Source organism: Tricharina praecox (genome assembly GCF_024521635.1).
Source record: "Tricharina praecox strain CBS 144465 chromosome Unknown BZA05scaffold_46, whole genome shotgun sequence".
In the NCBI taxonomy this organism is placed as follows: Eukaryota; Fungi; Ascomycota; class Pezizomycetes; order Pezizales; family Pyronemataceae; genus Tricharina; species Tricharina praecox.
In genome coordinates, this window is record NW_026250448.1 from 39,587 (window position 1) to 63,795 (window position 24,209).

Consider the following 24,209-nt stretch of genomic DNA (forward strand, 5'->3'; position numbering starts at 1 on the left):
CGCGGTTTTGTTTTCAACATGCCAGATTCGAGTGAAACCGCAATGCTTCTATCCGCCGCACGACCCGATGGCAAGGGAATGTCGACGGTTTCGTCCTCAGATCCGCCGTGCATCCGTGTGGATCGGAGCGGGACCTGCGGTTCGCCAACAGCGGGGGAGCGCTGAGGGAAGATGCGAACTCGGGGCCGAAGCCGACCTGCTTCCTTGTTGCCCTCCCAGACTCCCAGCGCTCTGGGTGGATCCCGGGAACCGGGTATTGAATACCTACCTCGGTACCGTTGCGGTAAGACCCTCCCGGCAGGGGTACTGTGGATCGATATGTTTATTCTGATGTTTCTCGAATGCTGGGGAGGATGTTGTATGGGTATGTGCTCGCCGGTCCAACATCTAGATTCTAACACTCTCGGGAAAGATAACATGTTACATACACCCTTTCATCGGCTCCGCTCTGCTATGAGAGGAAAACATGTAGGATAGATGGAGGATCCGGTAAGATAGGAGACGGAGAGGCTAGCCGGATGGGTTGATCTGACTGGTTTTGTTGTCAGCTAGACTAGCCGGATCGCGGGACATCGAACGTTGTAGGGAGCGGAGGAGAGCCGTATGACATGGCTCTTCGAAGTTGAATAGAACCTCAAATTCTCATTCATTCTTCATTTCGCCATGAGATGGCTCGTCGAAGTTGAATAGAACTTCAAATCCTCATTCATTCTTCATTTCCCCATCTCTATTCTAGAGTTACGTCAAGCTAGAAAGGATACGTGATCGGGTACCATCCCTGCCGTTGGGAGCGAAGCTTGATAGCGCTCATAGGTATCTCCGTAAGAGGTGCCCTGCCTCGAGTTCGGTATGCTACTCTAGTTGATTGCGAAGTACTCCCGCACGACATCCTTGGGCCGCATCTTTCGATTTCAGCGATCACCGTCTCCATTCCTGCTGCCGCGGTAGTGGCCAGCGGGTAGGATATACGGACAAACGTAGTTGCCGAGGAGCGTGGGCTGGGAGGATTACTGCATCATCAACGTCGCCATTCTCGCCGCGCAGTCGATTCCGCTGCCGATATCCGCGTGCCCGGACGTCCGAGCGGGTACGGAAGATATGTGTGCGGGATGTTTCTGCCGCCAATCCATCCGAATACACAAGGTGCTTCTCCTCCTCCTCCGGTGGCCTCTGTTTATCTCTCCATGCGCCACCGCGTCTGACCACACACGCAGCACACCGTCGGCGCGCATATTAGCTACTACTACTGGTACTGCATCTCGCTCGGCTCTGCACGCGCCTCTCTCTTGCCGCGACTTCTTCTCCCCGCTTCCTCGCATATTGGGCGCTTCATTGCAGATCATATGCTAGATTATGGTCGGACTAGGCTGAGGGCTTGAAGATAAGACGCTTGTTCTGGTGAGAAGCCAGGGGCAACGATGAGAACTCAGAAGCCACAAGTTGGGCAACAAAGGCTGCTTATGCGACGATATATGCGACGATGCAAAGGGACAAACAATAGAGAAAGAACAAGTTATTTTGGATTAGGCATAGATACCAGAACGTATCCCACAATATCAACAGAGCAGTCGGCGGTACTCGATGGCGGTTGGAAAGTGCTATGGTGATATGAGTACAGGGCTGACTGATTAATGAGTGACCCAACCATTCAAAGATTTCCCGTAGCAGATCCGAGCTATCGCTGTTGGAGGCGCAAACCGCTCCTCACGATTGGCTCGGTTAACTATCCGTTAAGCTAAGCTAAGCTTCGCCGGGAAAGCCACAGCAGAGCACTAGCCACGAGTAGCAATCTCGAGCGAGCGAGTGATAGCTACCCCTATACTCCGCGTGCTTATAACCAGACGTCGTCGCCCCCCAAAGAAACAACTTCTCGCTCGCACAGCAAACAGTATCACACCATGCACCTCACGCACCTCACACTCGTCCTGCCGGCGGTCCTCCTTTTCGCCGCGCTCAGCGTGGCGCAAAAGCCCGAGAACCCGTACTCTCCCTTTCCCCCATCCGTCCATCCCATCAAGTAACACCGCTGACTCCCCCGACGCAGTAAACGCGACGTTGCAGATCCGGCGCCGATCGTCGCCGCCTCCGACGACTATTTCGCCGAGTACGCGCGGGACCACGCCAATCGTGGGACGTCATACCGCCGTCGCGGCACGTGCGGGAAGGGACGCGGACGCGGGGGTAGGGGTGGTGGGGGCGGGACTGGAAGGGGCGGATTCACGACTACTACGGGAGAGGCGCCGCCGACGGAGACGGAGGCTACCGTCGAGCCGACGGAGACTACCACTACTACCACTACCACTGATACTGATACTGCGACGGTCGAGCCCACTGAGACGGCCACTGATACTGCGGTGCCGACTGAGACTACGGGCGGCGGCGGCGGCAGGGGAAGGGGACGCCGTAGGTAGATGACTGTGGAGGCGAGGTGGCGGTGGGGATGTAATTGCGAGGAATAATATACTGGCACTGACAATTTTGGTCATGGAGCGGTGGTGCTGGTAGTAAGACGTACGGTGACGACGAGTAGTGGCTGCGGAGTACGATGTCTGAAATCGACTACACACGACCGAATCGTATAGGAGGTTCGCGTACTAAAGCCCATTGACCTCGAGCTGCTCCCTTATTACTTTTGTTAGTCGTATGGCGATGTTTGCGCTGCCACTGACCGCTCCGGACTTCCCGATACCTGTAATGATTCAACGTGCAAGTACCTATAAGTACCAAGGCCACTTCCCGGTCTGGGCGGTGAAAAGTACAGTTCACACGCCGTGTCCAGATATCAACAGCGGGCAGTCGTAAAGATCACATACCGGTACGTCCGTGTATCGGTCGAGTTATTGGCGTGCTGACGGGGAGCTTGTCCGTTCCCACCACTGTATAAGCATCGAATTCCTGTATCCAGCACGGAAAAAACCCCACGTGGTCTAATGGTCACTAGTCAACTTCTATGCCCATGCAATGGGTGAGGGGAATCGAGGGGAAGCTCCGTGTTAAACCCGGTTGAAAGACCTTTGTATTCAGATTTTGGGGTTTCCGGTTTCCGGTTTTTGTTTTTGTTTTCGGGTGACGGAGGGAGTACAAGGCAGATATCACTCGGTGATATCACGTGACACCCCTTACGCTAACTACCGGCTGTGGAGTCGGGAATCCACGCAGTGACTGTACTGTAAATTACACTAAATGCGAAAGTCACATCTTTGATACATTCATGTTCGTAATGAACTGATCAACGCGATAGAGGAGTTGTCAGTCGGCGAGCGGAGGAACTGTCGGCGAGCGGAGGAGCTGTCGGCGAGAGGAGGAACTGTCGGCGAGAGGAGGAGCTGTCGGCGAGAGGAGGAACTGTCGGCGAGAGGAGGAGCTGTCGGCGAGAGGAGTAACCGTCGGCGAGAGGAGGAGCTGTCGGCGAGAGGAGTAACCGTCGGCGAGAGGAGGAGCTGTCGGCGAGAGGAGGAAGTGAAGGATGACTCAGCCTTCAGGCTGCCGGCAGGAGAAAACGAATGTGGTTAGTAAAGTACCCTGACAAAAAGGATTGGACAAAGCCCGTTTTACACCAAAAATGACCATTTTCATGCAACCAAAACAGACCCTCTACCGGTCGAAAAAAAATCGTCTCTTTCACAGAAGCGTCAGAATCACAAGCTTCTTCATCATTAAAAACTTTGAAGACTTTCCTCGCGGACTGGGGCTGTACGACGTTGTATTGTGCAGGAGTTGAAAAGTGACATTACATCTTGTATGTAATAAAAAAAGAGAAAGAGAGAAAGAGAGAGAGAGAGGGGCTCCCATACAAAAAGCTACTTGGCAACCATAAACTTTTGCCCCGTATGGTATTGCTCCAAAACAACAGTTCAGAACTCCGTGAGGAGTTCCCATATCGTTGTCGGTGTAGTTACAGAGGTCTCCTAATGGTCTCTGAATTTTTTCGATACGTTGTGGTTGTATCGGTGGTTGAAAATGGCCATTTTTGATGTAAAATCGGCACTGTCCAATCCTTTTTGTCCCAGTACTGTAGTAGGCATCAACGGTGGTGAGAACTAATGTTTGCTGGCACGGCAAGGTCCCATTGTTCTTCTTCTTCTTCTTCTTTCTTGATCATCATCCCTCGAATAGACGGTCAACCCCTATCTTCGCTATACCCTCTGTGCTCCCCCTTCACGCCTGTCGGCCTGGAGTGGCGGCAAGGAGCCCTCGCAAACCGACATCCTGGCTGGCCATGGCCCGTAGGAGAACTAGCCAATCACGAACGACTCTCCACGGGCAAAGTCGAGGCCAACCCTGCGGAGCTGCACGCACGTAGCTCGTATCCGAACCACTGGCACTGCTACGCTTGCACTGGGTACACGACGGCGGCCGGACGCCATTCGTCGAGGCTGTGAGTATTCGATGACCGTCCGAGACAGCGGTCAGGTGGAGTTGAAGAGGACAGTACTCCGCGGAAACGTGGTTCTAGCCCCTCGATTAGGTCCCGCGAAACCATTGGGCGCACGGCTGGTACAGGGGCGATTGGCAGTTGCTCTGTTTCCTCGAAGCTCCTCCGACCTGCGCGAATCCGACCCTGATCTCCGTTACCATGCGGGCGGTATGGTCGCTGCTGGGTTGTCACTTCATCGTGCACTTAACAGTCGACCAAGCCCAAAGAACCACACGTAACTGAAAGCACATCGTTGGATATCAACTCTCCATGTATCATACCAGTGCTGACACACGGCCTTCACCGTCTCAAGCTCGCCATCCGCCACGCGGGATAAACCACGATGCTACGCGCTACGAAACACCATGCCGTGATCCATAACGATCGAGCGTACACGGGCCAGTCACAGATCTGCACGGAAGTTATCATGGTCATTGACGATAAGATCAAACGGAAGCGCCCAGCCTCAGGTCTCGCGCATTACCCCGCACCAACCCACAGCCCACTGTGCTTCTGCACGTGTCTGCAAGGCGCGGCGTCGAACGTGCATGCCATACATATGCTGCACAACGCACGCTGGGATCGGGGAAACTCCGACTTGCGTCCGAGTGACTCATGTACACATCGTATTTGGTATGAATGTCCCATCCGCCATCCTCTGCCGCGGCCTCGACTAGCATATGTGGGTCGTCGAACGCACGTATTTCGGCATTGACGTGTCCCCTCAAGACGACCGGAGCTCGTATGTACGAAGTCTGGACATGCTGTTGGTCGGAACTTTGCACCGTTGTCGGAATCCAGATGCGCGGATGTACTCTACATCTCATGTATCGTGCGTGATGCACCAAAGGCACGCAAGTGATGCGTGAGCTTCTCCTTTTTCTACGTGGGGACCAATCGCGTGCACGCTGGCATGGTAGCGGAGGAGTACTAGAGTTGATACCTACTGACAACTCTCTTCGGGTGTCCCGGCCGGTACGATAAATCTACTTAAGTGTGGCCAGGAGAAAAGTTTTCCCAACAGTCAATAGAAAACTCGCTCACCAACCCGCACAAGGGATCGTTGTTCCTCACATGACGCCCCATCTCAATCGCTATCTCCGGAATTAGCTGCCAGTAAGGAAGCATACCGCCGCCACCGCCGTCACCACTGTCCCCATTGAACGAGGAGCCTGTGGTCTCGACGGGAGAATGCAGACAGACTTCGAAGAGGTTTGGGACCCACGTACGATGTTGGGCAGATGTCAATACACCCTCAGCACATTCGTCGAGAAAAAAAAACCCGGATTGCGCGATTGTTTCTTTCCGCATGAGAATTTCGGCGAGTATGTGTCCAGAGGCGCCCGTATGGTCGTCGAGCTACAGCTGCGAGGCTGTCCCCTGGAGCTTGCCCACGAGTTTGCCGTTCTGGTCCTGTACGATCTAGTCATTCTGGTTGGTAAGTGAGGCTGTTGCCCTCTCCCCTAGGAAGACGGACTAACCGGTCCCCCAAATCGATCAGACGACAGTCATTCATTGCTAGAAGAATTCGACGGTAATCAAACATCGACGTTGCGGACAGTGTTGAGGGCGGTCTCAGAAATCTACGAGCTGGCACGCGAAGAGGGAATTCTGTCCGTCCGATATCTCAATTCTCGACAGGGTCAGAAAAACGTCACCACGGAGAAGGTAGATAAGATAGTCGCCAATATTCGGTACCACGGTCTCAGCACGGTCGGCACACAACTGCAGCAAAAGGTCTTGGAGCCATTCGTGCAGCGGAAAACGATGACCAGGCCTTTACTGGCAATGGTCATAACCGACGGCAATGTAAGCTCATCGTGCCCCACGCTGTGATTGGGTGCTGACCTAGTTCCAAGATTGAGGGTGAGAGGAGGGGGACTCTAGAGAATAACATCCTCAACTGCCTGGCCAGGCTACAAACCGATCCGGAAAAGACAGAGCATGGTCCGTGTATTAGATCCCACAACCCCGAACTCGATTCCTGACCTCTTCAGCTGTCGCCTTCATGTTTGCAAGAATCGGCGAGAACCGAGACGGCGAGGCCTTTTTGGCGACGCTGGATGACCATCAACAAATCGGCAGGTGGATTGATAATATACCCGGTGGGTTGATATGCATCCGTTTGGCGAATTCTACTGACTTCTGGATGAAGTGGACTGCCACCTAGAAGATATCGCTGGTAGTGGTCCATCGCACTGGTTGGTGGTATGTCTCCTGTTCCTCCACCCCCTCCGAGCTCCCCGTGCCGTCCAGCTAAACAAACATTACTACTAGCTCCGAAGGCTTCTTCTAGGAGCTGTGCTTCCAGAGGTACATCTCCGTATTATGCTTGAAGCGCAGAAACTTCATCTGACGGTGACCAGATTGACCATCAGGACGATGACCAACCGCGCTTTGAGGACGATGAAGACGACGACGAGGGAGGGAATAAAATGAGCCCATATGGGGAAGGTAACCACTGTGACGACGTCGAAGACGACGATAGCCGGTCGTTGAGCACACGCCGTGAAGAGGAGGATCTCCCACACGTCCTTCCGACTAAACATCACACCTCGAGCATCAAAGAGGAGGACAAATATCGCCATCCACCACTGCGCTCAGCAAGCCCAGCACATACCGCTCCTAGCGATGTTTCGCCATCACACGGTACCGCCGCAGACCATCATGCCTGCGATGCGACGGGGCCGTCCACGGGGCCACCGGAAGTGGAGAACAATCCTCCCCAAGGGCTAGCAACCCACCACCCAAACGCGCCTCCGAGGGAAATCAACGAAATCTCCCGAAGCCCAAAGGATTGCTGTCTATTGCCCCCCAGGGATTTACCAGATGCCCGCATCAGGCATCTCGATATCCGACTAGCACCGCGACTAGACAACTTTCACGTGGCGTGGCTAGAAAGAGAGAAAAATCGCTGGGTAGAGGAGGAGGGCATCACGGAGCAGCACAGGGACAATCTGATGACGAGCGTTGGATTCCGTCAGTATTCAGCTTTCGCAACCTGTCATATCCCTAGACCTACTGACAAAGACTGCAATGTACGGTAGTCTTCTCCGTCCCGGGCATGGAAAGTCGCGAATGTACCAGTAGCAAGCGAGACATACAGGATGTCTACCTTGTCCCCATCGGTGCCGATTTTCCCTCCCTGGTCGTGGAGTGCGGTGGGTTGCCGGACAGGCAGGAAATGATTGCCGACATGCGAGACTGGTTCAGAAAGGGCCATGGCAAGGTGGTGAAAGTTATCCTCATGATTTGGATCATGCTGCCGGAGGCCATCATGGGGGGCCGTATCGAGGCCTATGACTTCGACCACGTGCAGGACCGAGAGATCCTTGTTCGGGAGTGGGTACGTGCGAATTCGCGAAAGGGTGCGGGAGGCCTGGAGGATTCAATTCGTGCTGACCATTTTTCCGCTAGGTTTTTCTACCGGAGAACGATCGGTCGCGGTCGCAGTCGTTACAGATGACTCTGGGCGACCTATACGGAAACAGAGCGAAGGAGCTGTCGGAAGCCGAGAGAGGCATCATAGTTTCGATATTCAAGCACGACTTTTGCGACGAGGCTGCCAGGGCGATCGGGTCGTCGGGTCTTCATATCCCGGACTGCAACGATGCGCTCTGGCAATTCGAGCGCGGCGGACGGAGCAGTATTGAAACCACCGGTGACGAAGGACGAGGAGGAGGAGGACATGTCAATTCACACAACATCACTGGAAGTCACAATACGAGCTACGACTACTCGCGCAACCAATTGAGCAACGATTACTCCAGCAGCAGTAACAGCACCACTACCAACTACAGGATCAGGATCATGAAAGCTGGTGCCAGTAGACTCGCCCCCAAGATCGGAGTTTCTTTTCCGCGCAGTGGCGCCAGGAACATTGCCAGATCGCGAGACGCCAATCGACAAGACGCCATTAGAAATCCTAGTACGGACCTCGTCCCGCCGCAAGATGTTAGTTCACTCGCCGCCAATGCGAACCGCAGGATGAGCGTCGACACCTTGGAAGCGGAAGATTCACCGGCCGTCGCGCCTCCGGAGAGGGACAGGGAAACACTGGGGAGCGTGAACGACCTACCTCCGCACATCCATGAAATTGTATGTTACCCAGTAGTAGTATCAGTGATGGGGGGCGGGTGGCTGACATCAGTAGGCTTCGCAGGCAGCCGTAAACAGCAATTTTCTCGCCGCTTTGATGAACTGGTTTTGGTGGGCGAAGGAGGCTTTATGGAATTGTTGGCGGCTTGAATGAGAAGGTCGTGGATGGGACTTGCAATAAAATCAGTATTTCTCCGAACCCATCCAGGTGTGAGTCGTGTCGACTCTCCCACTGCAGAGTGGCCATGTGGCTACCAGCCACTCTGTAATGCAAACGCAGCCTCTAGTGGCAGCTACCAGACGCGTATGTACATCTACATCTTGTTATTCCTATTGGGGGCCATACGGGGACCACTCGTCGAGCCCAATGAGGCGAGAAACGACAAGGAGCCAAGTGCTTAACCCGTGACTTTCACGCGATTTGGACGTGATCATGACGTGATAACAAGCAACATCGTCACGAAGCCCCCGATTATGGTGTTCGCCTTATGAAAGAGTAGATACGGTACCCGCTGTGTAAGGATCGGCTGTCGTTATGCATCTTCCTAGGCACGTATGCACGTATCTATACAGCCCGATGAACTCTACGAAAAAAATGGCTGTATGCCTGATAGTTAGTCATGCGTATTCCTACACTCGCCGCTTGGCGATTGCAACCAGTAGTCAAGGCCTAAGTCGCGTGGATGCGTGAGAGAAAATGTTCCGACCGGATGGATTCTCACTTGTCTTCTGATAGTAGGGCACCACCGCCGGCGCGGTTGCAACGGAAGAATAGCAGTGGATCACTAAACATGGCGGACAGAATACATTGCCGACCTCAGAGGATAAAGAGGGAGTACTACTGAAGGTATCCACCAACAGTGGAAGCAAGTAAGACTAGTCCCCAGCAAAACGAGCTCAGTTCACAGCTAATCACCCGCGCGTCGCGAAAATCACAGTGTCAAGAAAAGTGGTATCGCGAGATAGTGTATTGAGTATCAGACACGGCAGAGAGGAAGGTATATATACAGAAAGGCTCGGGGATACCTGGGATAGAGGCCCCACGCCGCCGCTCGGCACCTCCGTGTGAGAACGGATAACGGAAGTGTCTCGACATAGCAAGTGATCGTTCATGACCCGGTCCGCGGAAGTGACGCGGTACACGGAAGTTCGTGAGATTATCACACAGGAAATTTTTACGACCTTTTACTTTCCACAATTTCTGGCTTAGGGTCCGAATGGAAGACCGAGGTAAGCGGTAATTGGTCGTGGGAGAACTTCGCCAACGGCGTGAAAGTGCAGAGGATTGAGGAAATCATCATCAGTCACTCATGCGTGACTAATAGGGTCCAGCGACTTCCGCTTCCGTTTAGCGCCAAAACGCTGGAATCATTCTGGTTGGATTTGCACACCAAAATACCGCTTGTGGGGAGCTCGATCGAGAAACGACGATCTGGCCAAAGGATAGATTGGAGGAAGAAATCTAAGAATTGAATGGTGTCTGAAGATTCAGCTGCAAAGTTCAATTCTCTCATGAGAAGCTGGTGATGTCGGTGGAAGCGGTGGTTTCGCGCATTCTGGGGCGGAGAATGCCGAAAACCCCACGCCCCAGAAAATCCCTCAGCACTCACTGTAGCTGCACCTACGGCAATAAAAAGGATTTTAAAATAGTTTTGCTTGGATATGGAGAGTATTGTTGGTTTTAATCGTTTTGGTATTTGAATTTGGTGCGAAGCTGGGTTGTGGACTGGAACACCATCAACTCGTCTTTGTTGTTTCCGGCGGGCCAGAAAACACCTATGTAGGTTCCACTTGCTTACACGTTGACGTGTCCTCCGTTGCGGCGGTGCTCGAAAACTCCAAGCCAATCAACTGACACCGTCGGCAACTGTGCTTATTTATAACTGGATGGAGGCGTTAGATGAGCGATGGTTTCATGCACGATCCGGAGGAACTCATAGGTGTGAAGTGTACTCAAGTTTGCTGGGGGATTAACACCGACCCAGTAGCCCGCCCGCAGGAAGAGGCTTCATAGCTGAGCCGTATACACTATCTAGTAGGTTGATCTGGAGCACTTAACTAGGGCCAGGGGACCTCTTGCTATTGCAATCGAAAGCCACCTGAACCGCCATCTCGCCGCGCGAATCCTACAAACCACGGCTAACTCACGCTCTTCCACGGAATCGCACCTGCCTACTCCGCCCGCAACTATGACCATGGCCGTGGAGCAACGCGCTGCAAGGCTCAAAGAATACGCGGCGCAGTACAAACCCGGTCTGCTCACGTGCTTTCCGGGCAGCTTCGCTGCGTACGCGCCCAGAGCCGTGACGATGATCGAGAAGCTCGTCAAACGCAGATGTCCCCCGGAGATTGCCGAACAGCTTGCGGTCTTGGTGCTTTTCGATCTGGTGCTTTTGCTTGGTACGTACCTAGTTTGTATCGCCGAACTGGCCACGCCGAGAAGAATAGGGCTAAGCTCGCCTTTCATCAGACGACAGTAGCTCGATGGACGCCGAGAATGGTGGCAAACGTGAAGAGACGCTATTCAGAGTGTTGGGAACGGTCGCGGATATCTACCAGCTGGCCCGCGAGGAGGGAATTGTGGCCATCCGGTTATTTAATACCCGCGAGGGGTGGTCGGATGTCTCTCGGGATAAGGTTGAGGAGCTATACGCCGGCATTCATTACTACGGTGTTAGCATGATCGGCACACAGCTGCAAGAAAAGATCCTGGAACCGTTCGTCGAGAACAAAAGGATGGAGAAGCCTCTATTGACCATGGTCATCAGCGACGGCAAAGTAAGCTCATCATAGTCCACCCTGGGACTGTGCTAACCACAGTTCAAGATCGAGGGCGAGGGAAAGGGCCTTCTGAAGAGAACCATATACAACTGCCTCCTGAGGCTCCAAGCCGGTCACGAGACAACGGAAGACGGTCGGTACAACGATTCTGATACCTGAGACTGATATCTGACTGTTTCAGCCGTCGCTTTCTACTTCGCACGGATTGGAGGAGATGCAGGTGCCAAGCAGATTATAGAGCTGGAAAACGACGATGCAATGAGATCTTGGGTTAACTGTCTACCGGGTAGGTTCGAATGGGCTTGGCTTCGGGGAGGTTTTGCTGACCTGTCGATCGAGTGGATGCGCGGCTGGAAGATATCGGTGGCGGTGAGCTAGCTCATTGGACTGTGGTAAGTATCTCTTCCTTCCCCGGGTACTTGGTGTTATGACTCATGAAGCAAATAATTTCTACTACTAGGTCCAAAAGCTTATGCTTGGAGCCCTATATTCGTCTGTCAATCCCGACGGTAACCCGGAAGCTCTGTCGTCTCCTAGGTTATTGCCAATCATGCCGGACGGCGGCTCTACAGCCATCGCTGATTTTCGGTATCGCTCGACCGGAAACTCGAAACTGGTCCAGCAATTGCACATCGCTGCAAGGAAAGGCGATTCTATTGCTGTTGCGCTCTACATAGAAAAGCTAGGAGTCGACAAGGACGCCGAGGATGATGAGGGTATGACTGCGCTGCATCATGCCGCGAGTGCTGACAGAGTTGATACCGTCCTATGGTTGGTGATCTCTGGAGCAAATCTGGAAGCTAGGTCTACGCGTGGCGCATCTCCGCTGCATATTGCTGCTTCAAATGGTCACGTGGACACAGTTCAAAATCTGCTTAGCCGCGGGGCGGACATGGAGGCGACGAACGATAAAGGCGTAACTCCACTACACAGCGCGGCACGGAAGGACCATGCGGACACTGCTCGGAATCTCCTCGACCACGGCGCGAATATTGAAGCCAAGGACAGTAGAAATCTCTCTCCGCTAAATAAAGCTGCAGCCCGTGGCAATGCAAACACTGCACGGCTTCTGCTCGACCGCGGCGCTGACATCGAATCGAAGAACGATGAAAACTCATCTCCATTGCACTTCGCTGCAGCGCGTGGCCATGTCGTTATTGTACGGCTTCTGCTCGACTACGGCGCGGATATCGAATCGAAGAACTATGAAAACTCATCTCCATTGCACTTCGCTGCAGCGCGTGGCCATGTCGTTATTGTACGGCTTCTACTCGACTACGGCGCGGACATCGAATCGAAGAACTATGAAAACTCATCTCCATTGCACTTCGCTGCAGCGCGTGGCCATGTCGTTATTGTACGGCTTCTGCTCGACTACGGCGCGGACATCGAGGCCGAGAATAATGACAGTGCTTCTCCGCTGCTGCTTGCTGCATGGGAAGGGCAAGCGGAAACTACAGATAATCTTCTCAAGTGGAACGCAAAAATCGATGCCATGACGAATCGTAATGCGTCAGCATTACACTGGGCTGCATCACGTGGCCATGTCCAGATTGTACGCATTCTGCTAGACCGCGGCGCCGACATCGACGCCGTGTCAATGAACGGCTGGACTGCGCTACACGCAGCTGCGCGGGACGGCCATATCGATACCCTGGAGATTTTGCTTAGCCACGCCGCGGATATCGAGGCGACGAACGACGAAGGCTTGACTCCACTACACAACGCTGCACGGAAGGGCCATGTAGATATTGTGCGGAATCTGCTTAACCGCGGCGCAAAGATCGAGGCCAAAACCAATGGTGGCGCATCTGCACTACACTGGGCAGCATCGAAAGGTCATGTCGACGCCGTACGCCTTCTGCTAGAGCGCGGTGCGCATATCCGTGGCTTGGCCAATGCAAGCCGCTCCATATCGCTGCGCACCACCAGCGCCGACAACAGATGAAGATTCTGATTGACCGTGGCGCCAACGTCGTCGCGATAACCATCAATGGAGAGACACTGGTTCAGCTATGGCCGGACTGGGAAACTTATTGTGTTTGAGCACGAGCTTTGGTATAGGCGGGGAAATATTTGTCCCGAGCGGTGTAGCGTTCCCAGAGGTGGTGGGGCTTAATGATCGGGTTAAGACTTTCGAGTGGGGGTTGTTTATTAGGGATTGTGTTCGGGCATGAGAAATTGAGAATCAGTTGCTGAGCTGCTGGATGTTTCCATTTTTAGATGTCTCGGCTTGGGAAAATATACAGAAGTACTTATTTCGTTTGAATATGGAGGAGTAATGGTGTAGCTCGAGAATAGAACGTTGAAAAGAAGTATGATCGAGAAGTTGAAGTTCTATTCAACTTCGGAGTGCCATCTTATGGCCCGCACCGCTGGTAGTTACGGACTAATCCAAAACCGCATAGCGTCGTTCCTTCACAATTGGGAACCATCACATGCGGCTAGCCTGCTCCGCCATCTCATCTTATCGATCGTTATGATCTTATCCACCATAGTTATCCTACCGTCCCTAGCATGGCGCACTTCTCATCACGTAATGGCATAAATCACGAAAGCACCTGATGACTCAGTGTGAAGTGACTCTGGTACGAGCCACAATCACGTGACAGACAGTCGCCTGTGTGGCTTGGAGGTGGGGCGTTGTGGCGCTCGGTTTAGGTTTGGTCCTGGAGTCATTGTTACCTACCTCATACCCTCTGCCCGACCAACTGCGTCTCTTCTCGGGGCGATCCCACAGAAAGAACGGACACCCTAGGTATTCTAGGCCCTAGTTTCAATTCAAGGCATGTTTAAGCCAGACCACTCCGCATCTCCGACAGGATCACCCGTCGAGCGCTGCATCTCCCTGTGATAGAAACATGCCATTACCCGATCGAAAGCATTCCAATTGGCAAATTGCTACATACGGAAATCGAACATGAAGCCCGTGGGATAAAGCACACTCCTGAAAGCCGATGCCAGCGGCTCCCTCACCCCCGGGAGTCTCCCTGAAAACCAAAGTGCCGGAGTATATCATACCCGTCGTCTTCCTAAAATAAACTCAAGATCTCTCTCCCTCTCGTCGTTTTCCTCCTCCTTGTTTTTCCGACTTATGAAACACCAGAGGGGAGGGTGGCTTTTCTTTAATGCTTCTGGTAAATCTTCGCATGCTCGCTCGTCGCTCAACAATGACTGGTTTCAGATTGACGACCGATATGTTTGAGATCTCGGACAGACTCAGCCCCGACAGCTGGGACCACCCGTCACCCTTCCTAGCGCTACTATCAGAGGAGGACATCGACCCGCTCCGCTTCACTTTTCTGTACACGCGAGTGTCCAGAAGAGTCCGCTCAAAGGGAACGAGATAGCTATCAGTTGTCGGAAGGATCGAACTCATGGAACGGATCGAGTGTATATCGTTCTTTCCCTCGGATGATGCTCGGCTATTACGCTTGAGGGACGCCTCGCTAAACACACCTTCTCCTTGACTGCCGGCGCGGGTAAACCCCTGCTCGGACAACCACTTTTCCCACAGTTCCCTCTGTAATGAATATAAGGGCTCTCCAGCGCCGCCACCCTCGTTGCCCTCATTACCGCCGTGGGGAAGGCTGGGTAGTGTTGTCGAGACAGTCGCCATGATGTCGTCCAAGGTTTCAATGATCGGTATGAAATACGCCCATGGCGAGGAGGTGGATGTTGCGTGGAGATATCCCAACAACTCCGAGGTAGTCGAGTCCACTGCCCAGGCACCTGACATTCCACGGGCTAATGACAGCAGTTGCCGATGTCAGCAATTGTTCATTTCAAAAGCTGGATTACATGAGCGCATTTACCAAGTTCACGACTCGTCATAACCATGAACACCAATCCGAGGCCAGGCTGGTTCCGAAGGGACACGAGGCTAGGAACACCGGATGCAGTACCATGGCAGTATACCGAGCCGTTCATGATAATCTTTACACTTTTGCTGGCAAGGTGCCCCGTGGAAATGATGGGATGGGATGCGTCCGAGCCTCGACTGTCCGTTTGCGCGTCATGGAACACATTCGGAGGGTGAAAGTGGGCACCTACCATCTGCGGCGGCGAAATGAGTGCCCAGTCCATGATATATGAAGTGGCATCACGGTGGTCCACGCCGGTGTTTGCAGATCTGCTCACACGATTACCCGACGCGCAATGCACGGCGGTCATTTTATGGTCGTCGCGAACAGAAATGCGGATGTCCGATAATTCGATATGGTCCTCCGTGACGCGCGGTTTCAATCTCCGATCACCGTCGTCGTCGTCGTCGTCGTCGTCCGAGATTCGTGTTGAAGAACTAGTGCTGCTTGTCCTATCGCTTGACTGATCGCTCGTCTCGCCCGAATCGCTGTCTTCCGTTTCTTCATCCAACACATGCGAAACCGTAAGTCCAAAATACTGTCCATCAATCTCAATGTAGCCTCCGAGCAATGCCGTGCCCAGAGTCCTCTTACCACGATATGCCGATATCGGAATCCCACTCCCACTCCGATACATGCCGTTGCCAAATAAATTGCTCCCCCCCGGCGCGGCGGCATAGCTCACTCCTCCCTCCAGGAACTTCACACTGAACTTTCTTTGGTCAATGCAATTCGTCTTTGCAATAAGCCGCCTCATATCTCGTACGCTCCTGCACGTTATCAACACGGTTGGTCGGTCCTCGCACATAACGAGTTCGACGCAGAAAAATGCTTTTTTTTTGTACAACGATTTGTTGATCAGCTGCTGGATATTGGGTAGTACGACTGTGTTGAATTCTAGATGTATCTTCGGATCGCATTCAACCATGGAAGTATCGCCAGAAGATGTGCCATCGACGTGCCATATAGGTATGGGAACTGTCAAGACTGGTGGCGGGCTCTGTATTTGAGTAGACGGTTGAATCGCCGGAGTAGGTAGAATAGCTGACGGAGAAGGAGGCAGAGGCAAAGCGGCAGGGTCAATCGCGGAAGTAGGAATAATAGTTGTTTCACTAGGAGCAACAATTGCCGGAGCAGGAAGAATAACCGCCACAGTAGGAGGACCAACCACTGGAGGAGGAGTAATATTCGCCGGAGTAGAAGGCAGAGTCGGGGCGGCGAGGTCAATCGCCGGAATGGGAAGAATAGCCGCCGGAATGGGAAGAATAGCCGCCGGAGTAAGAGAGATAGCCTCAGAAGGCGGAGTAATAGTCGCCGGAGTAGAAGGAAGAGTCGGGGCGATAGGGTCAATCGCGGGAGTAGGAAGAATAGCTGTCTCAGAAGGAGCAACAATTGCTGCAGCAGGAAGAATACCCGCTGGATCAGGACGACGGGCCTCAGAAGGCGGAGTAATAATCGTCGGAGTAACAGACACAGTCGGGGCGGCAGGGTCAATCGCCCAAGTGGGAAGAATAGCTGTCTCGATAGGAGCAACAGTCGCCGGAGTAAGAATAACAGCCGCTTCAGTAAGAGTATCAATCGTCGGAGTAGGGGAATCGATCGCCGGAGGAGTAGATATACAACGCAACGTTTGAACGAAACGCAGCAATTCCTTACTACAACCGCCTTCCCCAGCTTTGTGTAGGGGTAGGAGCAGCCACCGGAGAAGGAGTAACAGTCGCCAAAGTAGGTATAGCTGTCTGGGGAGGAACAACAGTCGCAGAAGCAGGAGAAACAAGCTTAGAAGGCGGAGTAATAGTCGGCGGAGTAGGACTAACAATCTCCTGAGTAGGAGAAGGAATTGCCGGAGTAGAAGGTATAGCGGTAGCCGGTGGAGCAAGAGAATCAATCGTCGGGCTGGATACTGGCACTGTCGGGCTGGATACTGGCACTGTCAGGATGGATACCGGCGCCGGTAGTGCTGCGCAAGCGGTTGATGAAGGGGCAAGTGTTGGAATGCTGTCATCCAAGACCGGCGAGGAAACCGGCGCATCTTTCCCGGTAAACAAAGCTCCGAGAAAACGCAGCTTACGTCCCCCGCCCTCCGCCGGAGTTGGAGGATCCGTCGATGCGTTGCTACTCTGTCTTTGCCCGGGCCTCCGTGAACGGCTCCGGAGCTCTCTCTCGTCACCACTGAAGTAATCGAATCCGTCAGCAGAATCCGTCGGTATTGATGTTGTAGTTACCGTGGCATCGTGTCGTGTGCTTTCTGTGGCTTGATCATGCGCTGTGTAGGTAGTACTCTGGTCCTGGATTATGGATTGTTCGGCGCCAGATCGCCGCCGCGACATGGCCAAAGTACTACATAGTAGTCGCCCCATGGCTGAAAAGGGGTAGATCACGCCACAGAAGTAAATTAGGACTAGCGCTGCGAATTGTCACTTGTTTTCCATGACTACGGCCGAGGGCCTGACTGCATGTCTTCATCCAATCACAACTCAAAAGCGGTGAATTTTGTAAAATGAATCACGGTTTTACCGGGTTATCGTGGCTTCGTCAGGCCGTGCCACGACGTCGCGGTGAGAGCTTGGCAGCTACGGGGATCACGTAAGAGGAAATACCTCTACTGTAATGAGGTTTCCATATCTGTCATCCTGCCTCTGGTATCAAAGACAAAGTTTTACAGTGATAGATTGACAGTTAGCCCCTAAATGTCAAGTATGGTGATTTTGGTAATTACTTACTGAGTCAGCCAACATCGCACTCAACGTTTCCGGACCTGCCTGCCCGGTTCTTTGGAGCGCCGTCAGGGTCCACCCTGCCCCCTCTTTCGAAGCTTTCCTATTCATATGTCACGCCGAACGATTCTTCAACGTCGAAAGTCCAAAGTAAACCTTTTAATGTCGCAACTAGAAATCGGTGAGGTCATGTCACCGCGAAAACATCAAGGAACCCGGTCACTCCCAGGCTGGAGCATCGTTCTATCCGGAACACCGCGCACAGATTTGGCTGCCTACGGCGGAGGTGCCGAGTTTGTGCAGCAATCGGAATGCTTGGGACTCAAATAGGTAGTCGATTAACGATTTTTTTGTTTTTGTCGAAGTACTTTCACGGGTCACGGATGCGCTGGACCTTGCTTATTCCACGTCCGGCCGGCGCAGATACGCGCTGCATGTGCCTAGGCAGATGCGCCCGCCCCTTCGGGCATCCGATGTATGTATGTAGAAATGTGCTCCGCCGAATACTTCGCCGCCATCATGAATGCATTTACGGCTCTGATGATCCTGTTCATTGCATCATCGATTTGATGCGGGGAAGCCTTGGTAGTTGCCGTGAAGCAACGGGAACAACATCGGACAGTTCGAACTGCGAAACGTTGACTACTCTATTGGAGTCTGGTTCGTCGAAGTTGGCAGAGCGGAGTAACCATCCAGAACGCACCGCCGCCCCGCTCTCAAGTGCCAGCCCGTGCATGCCAAATTCGGCAGTTTACCAATCTGTCCCCCCTGAGCTGGAGACGTCTCCGAACGACAAGTAGATATCTATAGAGTAGAGCAGAGTATGTATGTGCCGCATTTGAAAATGGCATTTTGGGGGGGGGGGGCTGATGATCGCCCGATATGCGGTTTCCAAGCGAGGTGATTGGACGAATCCCCCGGCCAATCCGACACTGCAGGTTTCCATGTCTTACTCCCGTCGCACATGCAGTGACCACTGACATCAGACGAACCGCAGCAATCGCGGTGTTCGAGTAAATTACGGCTTTCGTTATCGTCTACGAACCGTTCGAACGGCAGTCAGAGACTCAAAGGGGAAGACTGTGTATGCGAAGCGGTGCATAAGAACATACGAATTGGCATTCCGGCTTGCAGTCGATTCCGCGTCGCCCACTATTTACCATGTTACTCTAGAGAACGAGGAAATATTTGCGAAGCTTTTTGGAAAGGACGCCTGACGGGAGGCAAACTGGAACGAGAAAGGCGGTGTCTCACCTGCGCTCCGCAGATGTGCCCGTCCGAGTCCCCGCGACAAATGACATTGATACGGGACACTCAGCCCGCCCCCTCCGTCACAAACGGAACACATGAGTACCGTATTCCAATGATTGGTTTGGTTTAGTTTCAGCTGACGTCCATCCATCTATCCATCCATCCATCGTCCACTACAAAGCCGCCCCGATCGAGCCGCCGGTTATCGACAGATCGATACTTACTGTACGGATTCTTGAACAGAACCATGCGAGTCGAGGCTAAGTTTCCCAGTCCATGCTACGACTTTAATGTTTGGATGCAGCCGTTTGGCCGGCCGGCGGCGATCAACTCGGGGCCGCCTACTAGAGTACTAGCAGCTGATGCAGCATACGGACTGAAGACCTGCTCTTGCATCGGCAACGATGGCCTCCGGTAGTGGTGCGGGATGTAATACGGATAAGTCAGGAAAGCCTGCGCATCCGCGGCCGAGTGGTGATTCCAAGTAGTGCAAGCAGGCATGGGATGGCTCTGGAAATACGTCGGGTCCGTGGGAATAACTATTGCATTATGATTTATATAGATCAACACACGTGTAAAAGAAGCCATTCTCCTTACCCCACCCCACCCTTATCATTACTTTCATCCTAGTCGTGTTCCTTTCGTTATCGTCTTCCTCCTCTGCCTTCTTTCCACCTTGGCCCTGAACTCCTCCTTTTCCTCCTCCTCCTTGTCCGCCTTTTCTCCTTTTCTTCCTCCTCCTTCTTCTCGGTTTCCAATTTCCGGAACTCCTCCTCCTTCCCGGTTTCCTCTCTCCCGTACTTCTCCCTTTCCCGAACTCATCCTCCTTCCCCGACCTCCTTCTTTTACCCCCCCTCTCCCCCATCTCCCCCCTCCATTAACGACCATCCATAAACCACCACTAACTAACCCGAAGGCTTGATCGTCGCCTGGCCACTTACACTACCGTCATGGGTTTACCTGATTGGTATTCGTTGATAAAGTTGTCAGTGATGCGCTGGCTGCTGCTCCCGCCTCAACATCACTCGGACCCCTATCTATCCTCCTCCGGAACGGGCGTTTCAGATACTTGACCAGCGTGCGGTCTTCGGTGTACTCGCCGCTGGTGTATTTCTTGAGCATGACGATGTAGAACGTGAGTGCCGCGAACGCAAACGTCGGTACCGTCGCGTACTGCCAGAACTCGGCGTGCGTCTTGACGGTCTGCTCGCCGGGGTGCAGGGCAAAGTACTAGTGTCAAATGTTAGCTAGGACGGGAATAGGAGGGTGAAGGTGGGAGAAAGGCGAGCTCGGGTGTAGATACCGATGTGAAGAATGTCAACGGAAGGAATATCGTCGTCACGATGGTAAACATGGACATCGTCTCGGCGCTCATCTTGGCGTGTGCGGCGTGTTTCTCCGTGGTTAGCCGCACGTGTGTTCCTCCAAGCTGTAGATACCGGTGGCATCAGTCTTGGGCGCGCTATATAGCGGGATCTACTCGGAGCCGGCGTTCCGAGTACGGCGGTACGGGAAAGAGGGATCTCACATTCTGCTGCGTCTTCCTCGCCTCCTTCAGCAGCGGTTTAATCTGCTCTTCGAACCTCCTCCGCTCGTTCATCATGCTCTGCAGGGCATCGAGAATGATCACGTTATGCTCGCGGTTCTGGAACAGCAGCGGCAGCTGCACGATATTCTGGTTGTACCCCTTGTATTTCACGTGCGGTGCGCTGTTCTCGATGATCTCCGCCAGGTCCGCAAGCACCTGCAGCTGTGTGGTGATCAGATGCAGTATTGTGCCCACGTCGGCGATGTGGCTGGCAAGCTCCTGGCCGATCTTGACGCCCTCCTTTTTATATCTTTTTAACTGATCGGAGTGCATCTTGGTGGAGTCGGCGGAGACGTGCCGGTGCGTCCGATGTTCCTGTTGTTTTAGTTTCCGTTAGCGACGGTATCTGCAGCGGCCGGGGGTGGTGATGCGATCGACGCGCACCAGGTTCATGGATATCCGCCGCAGTTTGTCGGAGACAGCTCGGGCCGAGAATTGCAGCGCCGTCGCGATCATGTGCACGAGCAGGTGCAGCGCGCTCACTCGATATTGGTGTGGAAAGAATGGGAACGGACTGGACTGTTTGTCGTTGGCCGTCCGCGCCATGATGATCATGTCTATGGAAGGCGCCGTGAGCGGAGCACCATGGAGTGAGGATGGGAAAACAAACCACTGTTGATCACCATGAACGTTGACCGGTGCACAAATATTTGACCTCCCTGAGAATCTCGATTCGTGTCTGGATTGACTGGTGTTGTGGGTGCGAGTCCCCCAATGCATCTTCGGTACTCCTCGAGTGTATGGTTATTTGAGCTTTCGTCGGGCGTGCCGATGGTGAGATGTGGAATCGCGATCATCAGGCGAAATCGCATCGGCTCTCGCATGGCAAAGAGGGAGACAATGGGCGTGAACCGATCGTCTACCTCCCAAGGGGCAGGGTTGGGAACGTTGGTTGCCCCGGTTTGATCTGTACCACTCAACTGCTGTTGGGGCACCATCTCCGCAGGGAGCAAGTTGATGTTATTATACAGGTTGACGTACGCCGGATGGCTCGCGTCCTCTTCTGCCGCGGGTGGTTCTATAACGGCTGGGTCTATCGGATCATGCACGAACTCACTGTTATCGCATCAGTCTCCACACCGTCTCCAGCGCGCGGACAGTAAAACATACAGAACATGCACACGCAACAAAGAATCTCCCGACCCATCACTCGGTGGGTATATCTCCGACGCCACCTGCGCAGCGACCGACAACTTGACTGCGGTTACATGCGGCGTTGCGACACTCGGCTCCCCCTCCGACGACGATACATACCAGTCGCTGTCGTAGCCGGCGGGCTGTTGGTTGAGCAGGTACACATGCCGCACGCAGTCTCCGGGTTCGTTTCGCGAAACTGCCTCTCCGGGTTCGTTTCGCGAAACTGCCCGTGGGAGTGCCAGTTGCATCGGCCGGCCTCCCACGATCCGCATGCGGCGATATGGGTACGTGAGTATCGTGGGTGCGTCGGATCCTGCGGATCCTGTGGGTGCTCCGGTTGCTCCGGCTGCTGCGGGATCTGCGGGTGCTCCGGGTGCTCCGGGTGCTCCGGTTGCTCCGGCTGCTGCGGGATCTGCGGGTGCTCCGGGTGCTCCGGGTCCTCCTAGCTGCGCAGTGATGATATTTTCTCGGTCCAATCCAGGGGCGTCGTGGCGTGGTGGGATGTTTCCGCTGTGGAACTGCTGCGCGTGGTCGGCCATAATTTCGAGATAGTCAACGGACGAACTCCGGACGGAAACGAAAAGCGGATACGAGAGGTATTTAAGTAAGTGGGCATCTGAGCAGGTAGTTATGTAGTTAGCTACATGTGCACATCGCGTCTGTTGCGCGGCCACGGGTGAGACACGGCCTCTCGCTTTCTGATTCGTCTCCTTTCCATCGCAGCGCCGTCGTTCCTCTCTAGCTCAGCCTTGACATGGCCCGAGGATGAGAACTAGTTTAACCCATCGTCCAATGGTACGCACTACCGTAAAGCGATCGCGGAGGTTCATCTCTAGTTTTGTAGGTCCTAATCGAACCAGCGGCAGCGATGGGGTCTACGCGGGCCATTGAAATCAGGAATGCGAATCCATGCGCATCGAAAAGAAAAAGGAGAAGAAAAAAGGATGAATCTCCCCCCCGCGTTCGAATGGTCGGCTGCCAAGAAAAACCCACGACTGCGGCGACCTGCCTTTGTATGATACGTTCCTTCGTGCGGTCGACCGAACCCATCCAGATTCCAATGTGAACATGTTCCAGTGCGGTCGGTGATCCTGGCGTGTATTCGCCGCCCTGCGAGACATGCCACTGCAGACCCTCGATGACATATTGGCGTTCATCCAATCTTGTCGACCTTGCAACTCCGTGGCGGTGCATTCAATTTGGAACCGTAAAGAGCCAGACGCGTGACCTGCTAGCTGGATGGCGAGGCTGTCAGCTCCGGTAAGACAGATGGATCGGCACGGCGCGGACATCAGTGCCCACCGTAGTACTAGTTAGTAAATATCTACTAGTACTGTAGGAAGATAGCGTTCCAGCCACACGGTATGCAGGTTTCTTCGGTTACTCAACTCCCCCGTCTCCGGATTCGGACCCATACTACCAGGTAGTAGTCAGCGATCTGTCTTTCAGCTCCGCCAATTTTGGCTGCCATTGTGACCGACGTGCTCAAAGATCTCCACCGCCCTTCACACCGAGTCCTCTCATTGTTGGCCATGGGACTCCCGTGATCTTCTCTCCAACCACTTGAGTAAACCAGTATGCGACCCTTCAGATTTATTTGGCCCGTTGGACGGGCGGAGATCTCCGATGCGAGCGGCGAGCCTGGGTGGGGGGGGAGGCGGGGCGGGGCACCACCACGGTGCTAGGTACTAGTTGGCCTCGGCTGCGATCTCGACGCCGCTGGGATGAGGCTGATGATGACGGTCGGCGGTTGCCTTTCCCGGCAACCCAACCACCATGATTTCCGTCACGAAACCGGGACTAGTGGTTGTGGCGATGATCGACCTGAGTGACCGGGTCGACCAGAGCTTGGGAAACTCACGAAAATCTCTGCAAGGTTGCATCCTTGCCAGCATCAATACCAACTCTACCCTATTTCAGCCGCATTTTACAGTATCTCGCCGCATCGTCGGACCCTGATCTCCGTCGCTCAATGAAGATGCGCGCGGCATGAAGGGCCGGAATGGAGTCCTTTCGTTTGCACTACGGTACGCAATCAACTGCAGTCGAATACCTACCTATGTGCTCTACATACATAGCCCGAAGAACGGTACGTATCTAGGCTGATAAAAGCTCAGATACGCGTACGTGAGTACTTACCAAGATACTGCTAAGGTAGGCGCCCTGCGCTTGCATATGTGCAGGATGTACATAGCCTGTCGCGCACCAATCGTTGCACGCGGCCAGTGCAAACTCGGCAATTCCGCCGTAGCCAAACCCATGCGGCTCGGCGTGAATCCTGATTGCGGGCTGGTGCAATGGTTCCTTTTCGTCTCTTCAGAGTCCAAGCTGGCAGCAATTTTCGCGATAAACTATTG

At 53.6% G+C, this 24,209-nt stretch overlaps 6 protein-coding genes across 6 annotated transcripts; 4 read left to right on the plus strand and 2 right to left on the minus strand.

Moving 5' to 3' along the window:
• The first annotated feature begins 1,658 nt into the window (after window positions 1–1,658).
• BZA05DRAFT_210548 (uncharacterized protein) lies at window positions 1,659–2,527 on the plus strand. Its single transcript, XM_051479608.1, has 2 exons — window positions 1,659–1,981; window positions 2,045–2,527. The coding sequence occupies exons 1-2, from the start codon at window positions 1,899–1,901 to the stop codon at window positions 2,409–2,411; spliced, it is 450 nt and encodes a 149-aa protein (XP_051334835.1). The 5' UTR covers window positions 1,659–1,898; the 3' UTR covers window positions 2,412–2,527.
• Window positions 2,528–5,647: 3,120 nt separating this feature from the next.
• BZA05DRAFT_344803 (uncharacterized protein) lies at window positions 5,648–6,587 on the plus strand (the record flags this gene model as incomplete). The annotated part of the gene is made up of 4 exons (XM_051481143.1): window positions 5,648–5,855; window positions 5,919–6,226; window positions 6,277–6,364; window positions 6,415–6,587. The coding sequence occupies 4 exons, from the start codon at window positions 5,648–5,650 to the stop codon at window positions 6,585–6,587; spliced, it is 777 nt and encodes a 258-aa protein (XP_051334836.1).
• Window positions 6,588–6,602: 15 nt separating this feature from the next.
• On the plus strand, window positions 6,603–9,024 carry BZA05DRAFT_412896 (uncharacterized protein). The gene is made up of 4 exons (XM_051485145.1): window positions 6,603–7,396; window positions 7,465–7,763; window positions 7,835–8,515; window positions 8,571–9,024. The coding sequence occupies exons 1-4, from the start codon at window positions 6,853–6,855 to the stop codon at window positions 8,667–8,669; spliced, it is 1,623 nt and encodes a 540-aa protein (XP_051334837.1). The 5' UTR covers window positions 6,603–6,852; the 3' UTR covers window positions 8,670–9,024.
• Window positions 9,025–10,710: 1,686 nt separating this feature from the next.
• BZA05DRAFT_344822 (uncharacterized protein) lies at window positions 10,711–11,674 on the plus strand (the record flags this gene model as incomplete). The annotated part of the gene is made up of 4 exons (XM_051481145.1): window positions 10,711–10,915; window positions 10,986–11,293; window positions 11,342–11,429; window positions 11,478–11,674. 4 exons carry the CDS (start codon window positions 10,711–10,713, stop codon window positions 11,672–11,674), a joined length of 798 nt encoding a protein of 265 aa, XP_051334838.1.
• Window positions 11,675–14,063: 2,389 nt separating this feature from the next.
• BZA05DRAFT_412899 (uncharacterized protein) lies at window positions 14,064–16,434 on the minus strand. The gene is made up of 2 exons (XM_051485146.1): window positions 15,112–16,434; window positions 14,064–15,043 (listed from the first exon to the last, which is right to left on the minus strand). Exons 1-2 carry the CDS (start codon window positions 16,085–16,087, stop codon window positions 14,340–14,342), a joined length of 1,680 nt encoding a protein of 559 aa, XP_051334839.1. The 5' UTR covers window positions 16,088–16,434; the 3' UTR covers window positions 14,064–14,339.
• A 3,545-nt stretch (window positions 16,435–19,979) lies between these two features.
• Window positions 19,980–22,510, minus strand: BZA05DRAFT_210776 (uncharacterized protein). The gene is made up of 6 exons (XM_051479609.1): window positions 21,826–22,510; window positions 21,326–21,771; window positions 21,100–21,272; window positions 20,656–21,030; window positions 20,431–20,556; window positions 19,980–20,357 (listed from the first exon to the last, which is right to left on the minus strand). The coding sequence occupies exons 1-6, from the start codon at window positions 22,389–22,391 to the stop codon at window positions 20,076–20,078; spliced, it is 1,968 nt and encodes a 655-aa protein (XP_051334840.1). The 5' UTR covers window positions 22,392–22,510; the 3' UTR covers window positions 19,980–20,075.
• Window positions 22,511–24,209: the final 1,699 nt, after the last annotated feature.